General features: G+C 47.7%; 1 protein-coding gene across 11 annotated transcripts in view; it reads left to right on the top strand.

The window, feature by feature from the left end:
* Positions 1 to 12,317, top strand: part of TSPOAP1 (TSPO associated protein 1) — a 68,730-nt gene that overhangs the window by 19,979 nt on the left and 36,434 nt on the right. For 6 of the 11 annotated variants that reach the window (XM_051635518.1, XM_051635519.1, XM_051635511.1 and 3 more), the window contains exons 5-12: positions 620 to 859; positions 4,152 to 4,259; positions 5,130 to 5,213; positions 6,569 to 6,658; positions 7,933 to 8,055; positions 8,884 to 8,988; positions 9,343 to 9,393; positions 11,933 to 11,953. In XM_051635518.1, coding sequence (XP_051491478.1) covers positions 620 to 859; positions 4,152 to 4,259; positions 5,130 to 5,213; positions 6,569 to 6,658; positions 7,933 to 8,055; positions 8,884 to 8,988; positions 9,343 to 9,393; positions 11,933 to 11,953 — 822 coding nt within the window. The remainder of the gene's footprint in view (positions 1 to 619; positions 860 to 4,151; positions 4,260 to 5,129; positions 5,214 to 6,568; positions 6,659 to 7,932; positions 8,056 to 8,883; positions 8,989 to 9,342; positions 9,394 to 11,932; positions 11,954 to 12,317) is intronic. The other 5 variants (XM_051635509.1, XM_051635515.1, XM_051635512.1 and 2 more) reach the window with 5 other exon arrangements.

Genomic DNA, 12,317 nt, shown 5'->3' with positions numbered 1-12,317 from the left:
AACCTTTGAAGAATTAAAACAAGCTGGTGACATATTTTCCCCATTTTTGTGAGAGTAACATTGCACTGGTTGGTGGGTTTGGGTCTGGAGTGGATGGGAGTGACCCCTTATGCTAAAAGTATGGGTCCATCCTCACAAACTGTCTCTGAAGAGGTGAGAAATCAAGAATGTTTGAAAACCAAACATTATCTTGAGTGAGAACTGAACAAATCCCAGATGTTCTTCATTCTTTCCAGCATTTAAAGGCTGGTTAATGCTGCAGAGAGTGCCAGCACACACATCAAGGAGGTAAATCAGCTAGGGCTCTGGTTCGGCCGGGAAATGAGATGGTATAATCCTGACACGCTCTCTGCTGGCAAACCTTGACACAGCACAGCCTTAGAAAAGCCCTTTATCTTTGTGCCGGGAGAGCTGCAGAAGCATTACCGGCTGTATTTTATCCGCGGGGGGGAATAACATATTCGCATAAGGAACGCGATGTGACTGCTTTGGAGACCCAGGAAGCAGAAACCCGCGTGTGCCTCGTTTCCCGGCTTTGGGGTGTGCACGTTAAATCACCCCCCTGACCGCCTTCTTGGAGCTTGTTCCTGACACGCTGTCCCGCCTGCGCTTCCCACAGGATGACCCTCGCTGCCTGAACGTCACCGAGTTCAGTCGCCTCCTGCGGGAATCCCAGCGGGAGGTGCTGCGGCTGCAGCGGCAGATCGCGCTGAAGAGCGCCCGGGGGTGTCTCCGCGGCTCCAGAGCCCGCTCGGGCCCCGCCGCGCCGCGCCTGGAAACCTGCGGCCCAGGGTCGCCTCGGGGGAAGGAGGCCGGCTTGGGAGAGCGCGGGGAGGTGAGACAAGTGGGTCGGTGGCCTGTAAGTCTTGCTGTTTTAATTAATTCATTGCTCTTCTTGGGGAAACTTCGACAAAGGAGGCGCGCGCTGCGATTCACACCGGCTGCTGGTGTCGAGAACGAGCGATGCAGCGTCAGGCCTCGGGGCCGCGGGAGGACGCGGGCACTGCTGGCGAGGGGCCGCGGCTCCGTCACCCCAGGCCCCGTTGCTGCCGGGACCGGCCCGTTCCCCCGGGCCGGGGCGAGCCCCCCCGCTGGGCCAGGCCTCGGGCCCCCCCGCGCTGCGGGGCCCGGCACATCCCCGCCTCGGCCCGGCACATCCCCGCCCGCGGCCCGGCACATCCCCGCCTCGGGGCAGCGCAGCCGGCAGGTGAGGCCGGGCCCCCCTGCAGAGACCCCGTCGGGCCGGGCAGGGCCCGGCTCTGCGGGGGCCGGGGCACCCGGGCAGCGCTGCTGCCGCGGCGGGGCCGAAGCGTCTCTGGGCCGCCGGGCCGGGCCCGCCGGGGCCTCCGCTGCCCGCGGGGTCGGCCGGGGTCTCTTCCTTAGAGCTCGGGAGCGAAATCCCCCGCGAATGAGGGCGAAACTGCGGCGAGAGGGCCGGGCTCGGCCGAGGGGCTCGGCCCTTCGCGAAGGCCCCGGGCTGGGTCAGCGCTGGCCGGGCCGGGCGGGCCGCGGGGAGGGGCTGCCCGCGGGTGGGTGTTCGCGGCCCGTGTGCCCCGCACCCCGCGGTTTGTGGGTCCCTGAGCCCGGGGCCGCGCCGCTGTCTCCTGCTGGGTTTGTCTCGTGTGGGTTCACCCAGTTTCTGTGGGAAGTTCTCGGTTCCCACAGCGTCCCGTGGCAGAATTTCGCGCCCGCGGGCTGTGTGGGACAGGCTGCTGAGCCCCCCTCCGCAGGCCCACCGGCTGCTCTCATGCATTGCGCCCCAGTTCTTACAGAAGATGTACTGAGTATTCATTCCTTGTTCATCTTTCCAAGTCACTCTTGAATTTATAGGCCTCTTTCTGTTTCAGCTTTTTTGTTTGTTTGTTTGGTTGTTTGTTTCTAGCCTCTTTCATTATTTAGTGTTCATCATCTTTGTCTCCTCCCTTTGGACACCGTCATTGTTGTGTTGGAGAAGCAGGGCTGCATTCTAGCAGTTCAGCCCCTAACCTGCCCTGGTGCACTGGGTTCTTCCTCCCCAGGTGCAGGACCTTACATTTGCTCTTGATTGTGCCAGTCCTTTCTGGTTGTCAAGTTCTTTAAGCTTTCTGATTGTTTGCTGAAGTACAGGGCCCCCTGTTGTAGATGTGGCTGTAGCTGGTACAGCCTGGAGGTGCTGATCAGGCCTACAGCCCCATCCTGCTCTCTGGGCAGGGTCTCTGCCAGCATCAGTACCCACCACGGGTAGTGCTGGGGCTGGAAAGCAGCTGTTCTACAGTGTTTTTTACTGGACAGTTGAACAGATTCCTTGCACCTGGTTCGTTTGTTGAGCATCTTCCAGTCCCTGCTGGGAATGAGGTGGCACAGCTCCAGGTCACAGCTCTCTTCATGATGTATGCCAGGCTCTTTTATCAATTGCTTAATACAGTGCTGAGTCTGGGTTCTGTATAAAAATAACAGTAGATGAGCATGTGGCAGTGGCCATGTCTTTGTTCTTGGGGGGGAAATTAGGTCCTTGTGGGCAAATGTGTAATTTTGTCATTTTTATAAGTTAATCTGTAGTTAGGAATGGCATAATTTTGTTTAGCTTTTTTTGCTGGGAAATGATCACAAACAAGCAGAGGAGTGTGACTTGTAAAGCACAGCGCATAGTGGTTGCAGTATCTGATTTTAGCTGGCGTCCACTTACATTCCTTGGGACCTAATTTAATTAAAGTTGACTAAAGTGGAACATTTTCAGTTTGTGAGGGACCATAATTTTGGAGGGGAGGTGTGAAATACAGATTTGAAACTTAGTACGAGCCAGGTGGTTTAAAAAAAAGTCTCAGAAACATTTATGCAGGGATATTGCAGAGATAAATGCTGGTTTCACAGCAGGTCTGAAGGCTTCCAAGGGTGGGGGTTGGAGGGTACCATTGCTTGAGTGGAGGATCTCAAGATCTCCAGCTGCTGGTTGGTGACTTCCAAACTTCCCAGGGAACCTTATTTCATGGGTGGTAGGAGAAAGATTCACATGGGAGGTGGTTTCAGAATTTCCCTTTAGCAAGAAATGCGAAACCCTCGATAACCTGGACTTGAGGGTTGGTCTCTTAGAGTTTTCTGGCTTTCGTCAGTGGAGCCACTAATATGGATGTAATTCAAACCTGTGGTTTTTGATCCTAAAATAGGTGAAAGAAATCACATTTTAGGTCTGGTGCTTAGACACTGTCCTAATGACTGACTGCAAGGGCGGCTCAGCCGCAGGGACGTAGGTCCCTCAGCACTGTGGGTGTTCCAAGTGAAATGAGAAATTCCACTTCTGATGAGAAGGTGACCCAAGGTTAAAGGCTGGGATGGAGTCACAAAATCCTTCTGCTCGCCCACTGTACAAGTTCCCTTTCATCTTAAAGACCTTCTGTCCCTAAAATGCATTTATCTTTAAATTCAATGTTTAATCAAAGCTTGCTTTCTTCTGTTTACCTCAGGCCTTGCCCTGCTGCCAGGGATTGCTCTAGGCAGACAACGTCAAGTCAAATAGCAGTGGAGCGTACAAGTTTGGGGGATTAAAGGCCTGTTTGTCTGTAGCCCAAAATAAAAGGAATTTTCTTAGAAACCTGTGTACGAATGTGTACAAAAGAGTGTCTCCTTTCATCTGGTTTGGTGGTGACACAGAAGCCGTAGAGTGTCATTTCAGTCCTCAGCTACCAGCTGAGGTGGGATGCTCCATTTCTTTGTATTTCTTGTCTGTTCTTTCCTTTCTTTAGGTTTTGACATCTCTGATGTCTACTCTCTGCTGTTTATGAGGGTTGTGTTCTGATCATCTTTTTATTGTGTTGGAAAGGTCCAGGAAAGGTGTTGCTGATGCCTCTCATGGAAAGCTTAGATGAGGCACAACTGGGAACTCAGATTCCAGAGCTTTCTTGAGCCCACTGTTCATGTGGATGCTTTAGCCAAGCTGGGTTGGTTGGTCCTGATCTGGAGAAGACTCCCGGTACAGGTCTCTGGTAGCTGAGAGATTCCTGGTGAGGTGTTCACCTTTCTCCATGTCCAGAGGTGCAGTTCAGAGATCAGGGGTTTTCATGTGGAATGTTGCTCTCCCAGGCTGCACTGCCAGGAGAGCCTCTCCCTCAGTGTGTGTGGTGTGCTCTGTAGTCCTGCCTGTTCCTGAGCTCTCTGGCATCTCACTGGCTTTCCAGGTGGAACTGGGTGTGCAACTGCTGGGACTTGCCTCTGAAGGACATGAAAATTTTCCTCCCAGAAATGAAATAAAAGACCAAGAGAGCAACCAACAGATACAACATCTGGTGAGTTGTGAACCTGGTTTTGGGTGAGGAAGTGCTGTACTTTTTCTTGGGGCTTTCACCCATGCAACCCAGGAAGAGATTTTGGGGACTTAAGTCTTTTTAAGGTGCAGCTGCCCTGCAGAAGTGGGAAGCTTGGGGAAATGGTGGGAAAACACAGGACATCTGTGTGGGGAGTGTTGCTGGGTGACAGCTCTGCGAGTATGTCACACTAAAATGAGAGGGAAACACACCAGTAGCTTCTGTGCTGTGTTTGGTTTAGTCTTATTTGAACTGAGAACACATCTGACTGACCTGGAATGTCATCACCTGATACGTGTCCTGAGAGGAATATGTCCTTTGTGAATGATGCTAGCAAACTAGGAGGGTTCCCAGTGAGGTTTAGCAGTTCTTATCTGTCTGAGGAACCAAGACTGGTAGCAACTTATTGCAGATAAAGGTGCATAACCAGAGGGTGTCTGCTCTCTTTTAGATGTCATTTAGATTAGAGCAGGAGCTAAGACAGCACAGCTGGGGCTTCAAGCTGCATATTTTGCACAGCTCTGTCTTTTTACCCCCCACATCCTGCCCCCATATTATTCTATACAAATAGGACCCATCTGTACAAATGGAAATTGAAGAACTATTTCCAGGAAAGGCAAGGCTTGGGGAAGAAAGCAATATCTGTTTCACTGCAAATTTTTGTTTTGTTTCACTACCTTTTAAAAATGAAATGTCCCTTGGTTTCTATATAGTTGATGTTTGTCACAAAGAGATTTTGTTAAGAAAATAAAAATAGCTGATGCAGCATTGGGTCTGAGAAGCTGGGCTTGAATTTCTTATGCCTTGTAAGAATACAGACTTACCGATCTACTTAATGTTTGTTTCTTACAGGAATCTGAACTCAAGAAAAAACGCAAAAAATGTGAAAACCTTGAGCATGAAGTGAGGAAAAAGCATAAAAGATGCAAAGAGCTGGTAAGTGTTCTTGTTGCCTACATTTGTGAGCACAGTGGTGGAAGAGGAGCTAGGTTTTTGTGTGCCTCATTTGGATTTTCATCAGTTTATCATAATAAGGAATCTCCAGTCCTTCTCCTAATTTGAACAGTGTCACAGGTTTTGGGCTCCAGGCCTTGAGGTTGGAATTGTTTATTTAACCTTTCAGGTAGCTGTGGGTTGAGTACAGGCACATAAATCCCTGAATGAAACTCTGTGGTGTTTGGTAGTTTGAGGAGATACTTGCCATTTGCACAGGCACTCCAGACAAGTATTGAAAGATTTCTGCATCTTGAGATGCTAATTATACAAACTCATGGTCTTTTTCTGTACTTTTTACTGTTTGGATTAAATTTTGCCTCTGTTTAATTTTATGGAGGCTTTGCAGGTCATGTTACAGCATCTGGGTTTCTCTCTTCTGTTTCTACTTTGCTGAGCAGCACTGGTGGCATTAGTGACTGACAATGTATAATTTCACTCAAGGGTACCCTCTGATGAGATGTTTTATGTCTTGCTCAACTCTCACTTCGGGTCAGTTCACAGTGCACAGCTCAGCCTCATTGTCTGGCTTAGAACAGGACATTTAAGGAACATGTTGGTCATTGGAAGGGACCAGCTCACCCTGAAGTACTGGGGTTTAATTGTGTGCACAGGAATTAGCTCTTGGAATAGTCAGAAGATATTTGATGACCCATAACCATTGGGATGGGGAAGTGTGTGTATGTCTCTCTGGAGTTATGTGATCATGCAGCTATTAACTTCCTGTCATACTGTAGGAACTTGTTGCAGGTGGACTGGACCTGACAAATGCAGTCAGTGTCTCTCCATATGTCCATGGTCTCCTGCCTGCTCAGAGACTGTATTCTCTGAGGCAGAGTGATAGCTGGATCATGTTGCTTTCCTAACGCCAGACTGAATCCTGGTTTCAGAGTCAGTCAGTTGTAGTCTAGAACTCTCTTTAGCATCATTCTTCCTAATAATTTTTCTTCCTTAACTGAGATTTGTCAAGAAGACACTGATGTAGAAGCAACGGTAAAACTTGATGACTTGTTGAAGGTGAAACTCTAGAGAGCAGTATGTAAAGAATGTGACATGAGATGTGAAGCAAACAAGGAAATGTCTTTCCCCTTCTGGGCTTTAAGGCTGCATAAAGGGCAAAAGAAACTGAAGAGTTTATCTGGCACAGGGCTGGTATGAGCAGTTCTGCACGCTGCTGCCTTCCACCCCACGAGCAGCATCCCATCAGCATCCTGCACCATCAGTCAACAGTCTGCAGAATAATTTGGGAGAGTTAGTCTAAGGGCCATGGTGTAGTAATCCCTGCTCTTTCTGGACAGGAGATCCAGCTTCAGGAGGTACAAAGTGAAAATGCACGACTGGCTGAAGAGAACTTGCAGCTGAATGAGAAGGCTGGATGGGCAGGACAGGTAAAAAACCAGTCTGTAAATTAGATGGAGCGTTAGCTTCTCTACATTGTTGCTGATGAGAATTTGCTTGCATGTGAGGTTTCCATTTGCCAGCTGAGTAACGGTCACATGTTGATCATGGTACCCCTCTGTCCTGCCTACCCCATGGTGACTGCCAGCAGAGCGGTTGACTGCTGTGCTTTTATGAGATGCTTTGTCCTTAAGTTACTGCTTGGTTTACCTGTGGTAACTTGTTAATGAGTTCATAACCAGAGATGGATGGTGGTTGGTGGGGAGGGATGTGCACCGGTCAGAGTGGTAGCAGAGCAGAACCTATCACTGCAAGTGGTACAAAGCATATGGTGTGTTTGAAAGTCCTCAGTCACCTCTAACATTTTTTTTGTCATCCTGGAAGGGGGGTGTGAGTGGCTGATGATGGGGCAGAGGAAAGAGGCACACCTGCAATTCAGAGCTGCCCTTGCCGATGGAAAATCAAAAAAGCTTCAAGTCTTGGGACAAAGGCAGGATAGTTTCACTGTTCAGTTTGCAGAGCAGATTTCAGGAGAGGGTGGCTGCATGTTGGGGGTTTATGTTCTAGGGACATGTTGTGTGTGAGAATGGTGGAAGTTGGTCCTCCAGTGAAGATCCTCCATAGGTTTCTCAGCTGCTTCTCTGGACAAATGTTATTATGCACAAGAGTTAGAAAGTAACGTGTCTGTCCCAATGTCAATGTTGCCACCATGCATAAGGCTTCCCACATTTTAATAATTGTTCTAAGTGGAAATGTTTGTCTTTGCTTGATTATCTGCATTGCTAATAATCATCAAGCCATGGTGCACTCTAGAATCAAAATAAATAGCTGAAGTTTTCTGTAGTGAGTGGAGGATGTAAACATGATTTCAGCAGCCTGCTGAACTGTCTGTACTGTTCTCTGTGTTTAATTCTGCCATCTAGGATTAATAAAGCTTGTAGACCTCTGTGCTTTCCTCCTATCTCTTCGGTGTGTAGCCTGGCTGTACCCCAGTCCCCTTCTCCTTGCAAATGGGATGGAGAAATGAGTCTAGTGGGAGAAGCAGCATATGCAAATAAAGCATTCATCACATTGAGGACAGAGACAAATGCTTATATATCTTCTTTGAGTGAAAGCCAGAAGGGAGGGGAGGTTCATTATTTTGGTATCATTATAAGCAGGTCTGCCAAACAACCTGTTGAGATACAGAAATAAATTGTCCTCCGTTATTTATACAAGAAAAACCTAGGACTGCTTGTGCTAATTAAAAATCCTTTGTCTTCAGGTGGAATGTGAGAATGCTCACCTGAAATTGCAGGTTGTTTTGGTTACTAAGGAACGGGATTCAGTAATTCAGACGAACCAAGGACTCCAAACCAAGCTGGAGAATCTAGAGCAGGTGCTGAAGGTCAGTAGGATCCACATGGCTGGAAGGACTCTCCAGACACTTAGTGCTGCTTTTGGTTGGCACATGTCGTCTCTTCCCTTTTTTTATCCTTTCTTTTGTCTCTGGGCTTCTGTTGGGAATTCTGCTTCTGTGGGATCCTGAAACATGGCCTTTCAAAGTGGGCAGAGATGCTTTAGAAATGCTGTTTCAGGGGTCTGGCTGGGAGGGGAAATAAAGTGGCCTCACAGATGGAAGGGTTTCCTTTGACTCTGTTGGTCTGACTTGTGGTAAGAGTTTCTTACTTTCTCCTCTGTTTAATGATGGCTCCAGAGGACTGGAGCACCTCCTGTATGAAGACAGACTAAGGAAGTTGAGGTTGTTCAGCCTAGAGAAGAGGAAGTTCCATGGTGACCTTAAAGCAACTTTCCAATATCTGAAGGGGCCTACAAGAATTCTGGGGTAGGGCTTTTTACACGGTGTGCAGTGAGAGGACAAGGGGCAATGGTTTGAAACTTAAAGAGGGGAGATTCAGGTTGGACACTAGGAAGAAGTTCTTTCCTGTGAGGGTGGCAAGATGCTGGAACAGGTTGCCCAGGGAGGTTGTGGATGCCCCCTCCCTGGAGGTCTTCAAGACCAGGTTGGATGGGGCCTTGAGCAACCTGATCTAGTGGGAGGTGTCCCTGCCCATGCAGGGGGTTGGAACTAGATGATCTTTAAGGTCGCTTCCAACCCAAACCATTCTATGATTCTATGAAATACAGGCCATGTTTTTACTTCATGGGCCATGATAGGACCCAGGACAGTATTTCAGTAGTGTCAGTCTTCAGCTGTCTGTGAATTGTTCTGCAGCACATGAGAAATGTGGCTGAGCGAAGGCAGCAGCTGGAAGTCGAGCACAAGGAAGCTCTGCTAGTCCTGCAGGAGAAGCAAGAGGAAGTCAGACGGCTGCAGCAGGTATGCAGCGTGGGAGAGAATGGACATGTTACTCTCTGAATCGCTGGAAAGTGATGCGACTCCTGCACCTTTCCTTGAAACTGTGGTGTGTGGAGGTGGTATATGTGATTGTACAGGTCAAAGTAAACGAGGGAACAGTGTCTGCGTCCAGGTGAACTCTAGTGCCTGAGCAAAGTGAAGGGCTTTTCTCGTGAATGGCAGCTCTGATCTCCCACTGGTGTTTGTCCAAAGAGCAAAGACACGTTCAGTCTGTGCAGTGTTTTAATCTGCAATGGTCTTATCAATGGTGATGATGGTAGAAGTGAACTTAGGTAGGCTGCTTTCTTACTTACTCCATTTCTTATTTCTTCTTAGGCACAGGCAGAGGCAAAAAGAGAACATGAAGGAGCAGTACAGCTACTGGAGGTAAGGCAGAAGGAAACAAGATGCAGATTTGCAGGGGCTGCACATCTGGTATATTTTGTTCTTACTGTCAGCCTTCTTGATGCCCTGGGTTTTGTTGGTTCCTGAGCAAAACGTTGTAACGTCTTGATCAGACGCAATGTGTTGCTGCCATGAACAAGTATCAGTTGTGTTGGCAGACTAGTCTCTGGGGTCAAAAAGTTTTTGAGGATAAAATCCTGGCCTGCTTAGTCCTCAGATGGGACAGTGCTTTGAGATTGTGCCCAGTGGCTCTTTCAGGCTTGCATTAAGTAACCAAATTCGGATCTGCCTGCTTCATTTTCCAGGGTTATCTGCAGGGAGGAAAAATGCATCCATGGAATTTGAAATTTCTTTTGTGTAAATTTGCTCTCTGCTTTTAAATAGGAGAGAAAAAGGAGAAATGTGATATTTGCCTGAGTATAACTGGTGATGAAGTTTGAGGCAGGTCCCACTTGCTAGGCTGGGACCAGGAGTGCAGGAGCTGTGCCATCCACGTGGAATAGGCTTTGCTGTGGTGGCAGACAGCGTGACAGTGCAGCCTGGCAGATGTGAGGAGCACTGGGTTGGTTTTGATTTGCAATATCTCAGTGTTTATGAGAGTGACTTTGGAGAAAACCTTGGCTGTGAATTCCTGGAGCTGCAAAGGCAAAGCACCAAATGCTGAAACTTGCTGTTAGGGTTTAGTGGCTGCCAGAGTGGCTTAGGTGTGATGGCAAATAGGGCAGCTTCTGAGCTCACTCAGTCTGCTGAGGTTTTCTGAGTATTAAAACATCTGTGACCAAGCTGAATGACTCGCTGTACAACATCTGGCAGTGAAACCTCAGGCTGATGAGGCCATGGCCCTGTCTTTAGTGGTGACATGCAGTCAGAGATGGTGGGCTGAACTGCCTGTGTCCACTGCTGTGCAGCAACTTGGTGGCTGTTAGAGGAGGGTTGAGCAAGATGGTAAGTCTCCTTCATGGAGGGGGTAGCTCCGTAGCTGCAAATAGCAACTTCTTTGGAGGGTGCCTGACCTGTCACTGAACTGGAGAGCCTGAGAGTGCTGGGCTCCTACTAAATGGGATTAAAATTGTTGCAGGCTGGGTGAATATCATGGGGAAGTGACATTATGTATTGCCTCATTGCCACCTCCTTTCTGGGCCACCTGCTTTCAACTGCAGAGACAGATCAGAGGTGGTGCAGCTGCTGCTTTTACGTCAGTTGGTGTTTAGCTGGCTTCTTAGCAGCTTTTAAGGGAAGGAAAGTTTGATGCTTGCCAGATGTTTTCTGAACTAATTCATTGAAGGACTGGAGAAGCTACTTTGGTTTAAACTAGACATCTACCCGTGCAAAGGAAGAAAGGAACAGTCATTTGTTTGGTGATTGAGAGGCTGGTTGTGTTCTTCTGTAGGGCCTCATTAAATATTCTTGCTTTCATCTTACTGGTGCAATGATACTTTATAAATCGGTGACACCAGGTAGACTGAAGAAAGAAACTGTCATTAGAAGTTAGTTTAATGTGGAGTACCAGTCATTTAAATAACTTAACTGTAATCATAGTCATTCCAGAACATCAGTGTAGGGCAAAATTAATGGGTTTGGGGTGCCTACACTGTAAATTGTCATTTTTAGATGTGTTTGGATTACTTTTTGATGTAATATTACTGAAGAATGAGTGTGGTCCATTTCCCTGTTGGAAGAGTTCAGTCACGTGATTGTCATAAGTGGAGTCTTGCTCCTTGGAGGTGTTTAGAACTCAACTAGACAAAGTTCGTGGCCACCTGCTCTAGCTGAGCTTACTTTGAGCTGAGGGCGTGATCTCCAGAGCTACCTTCCAGCCTCAGCTAGTCTGTAGTTGTGTGTTGAAGCAGGTTCTGGGGTGAGTAGAGAGGTCTGGGGTAGTTTCTGTGCACAGAGATGCTGTGGATAGAAGGGATTGGCCCAGCTTAGAAAGAAAACTGAGAGTTGTGATCATGGGAAAGAAGGAATCAAGCAGTGGTTCCAAAGCATGAGGCAAGATTCTCAACTGCCTTTTGAACTGCATAAATGCAAATGGCAACAGCCTGATTTCAGGAGTCAAGTATAGGATTTTTGTTGGGAAATACGGTGAGCAGAGCTCAACTTTGCTTGTTTCCCCTGTGTGAGGAGCAGGATGCATGACTGAACAGGTTGTCATGCCAGGTTCCCAGCACTCTTTGGTCTAAGTGTCCATTCTGTGGATTTTGTGGGCGGTTGCAACGTGCGGGAAAAAGAGGACTCAAAATATATCACTGACACTCAAAGCATATTGTGATTTGGAGGCTCTCAGAAAGTCTATGGTTATTTTGTTCATGCATTTGGTATGTGGGATTTGGCTGTTGTTTAGCAAATAAATGCTTCTGGGAAGGAGGTGGGAATCTCAGTATGGAACAAAGCAGACTGTAGGTTGGTGAGAAAACCATTCAATTCAAACTGAGGGTTGGGTTATCTGTGGCAGATGGAGTTTTGGCTAGTGCAACTGCTGATGTGGTTTAACTCTTTTTACTTTTCTTCTTGCTACCAGAGTACTTTGGATTGCATGCAGGTACTGTTATAATCCTGTCAAACAGGACATTTTTCTCATCTGTCCTGACTTTGACAGTTGCTTGATAGTAGTGTTTTAACTATACTCTGGAAAAGACTGCAAGAGTGTCACCTCCAAGAAATAAATGTAATTGAAGGAGCTACCACTGTGAGTCTGAGGGATTAGCTGCTTTTCTGTTTCAGTGCTTTGCTTTCTTGATCTGCTAGAATTAGGAGCTTTATTTTTTTTGGCATTTCCAGATTTTGAAGTTGCCCAACTGTGCATCTTCTCCATGTGTCACATGGTCTTGGGCATTACATACAGTTCAAGAGTGAAGTGTTTTCTTTCAAAACCCAAAAGCAATGGCTATATCATTGCAAATGAA

The sequence above is a fragment of the Apus apus genome, chromosome 18, assembly GCF_020740795.1.
Source record: "Apus apus isolate bApuApu2 chromosome 18, bApuApu2.pri.cur, whole genome shotgun sequence".
Lineage (NCBI taxonomy): Eukaryota > Metazoa > Chordata > Aves > Apodiformes > Apodidae > Apus > Apus apus.
The sequence above is the reverse complement of the archived record's forward strand: the minus strand, read 5'-3'. Positions and strand labels throughout refer to the sequence as shown.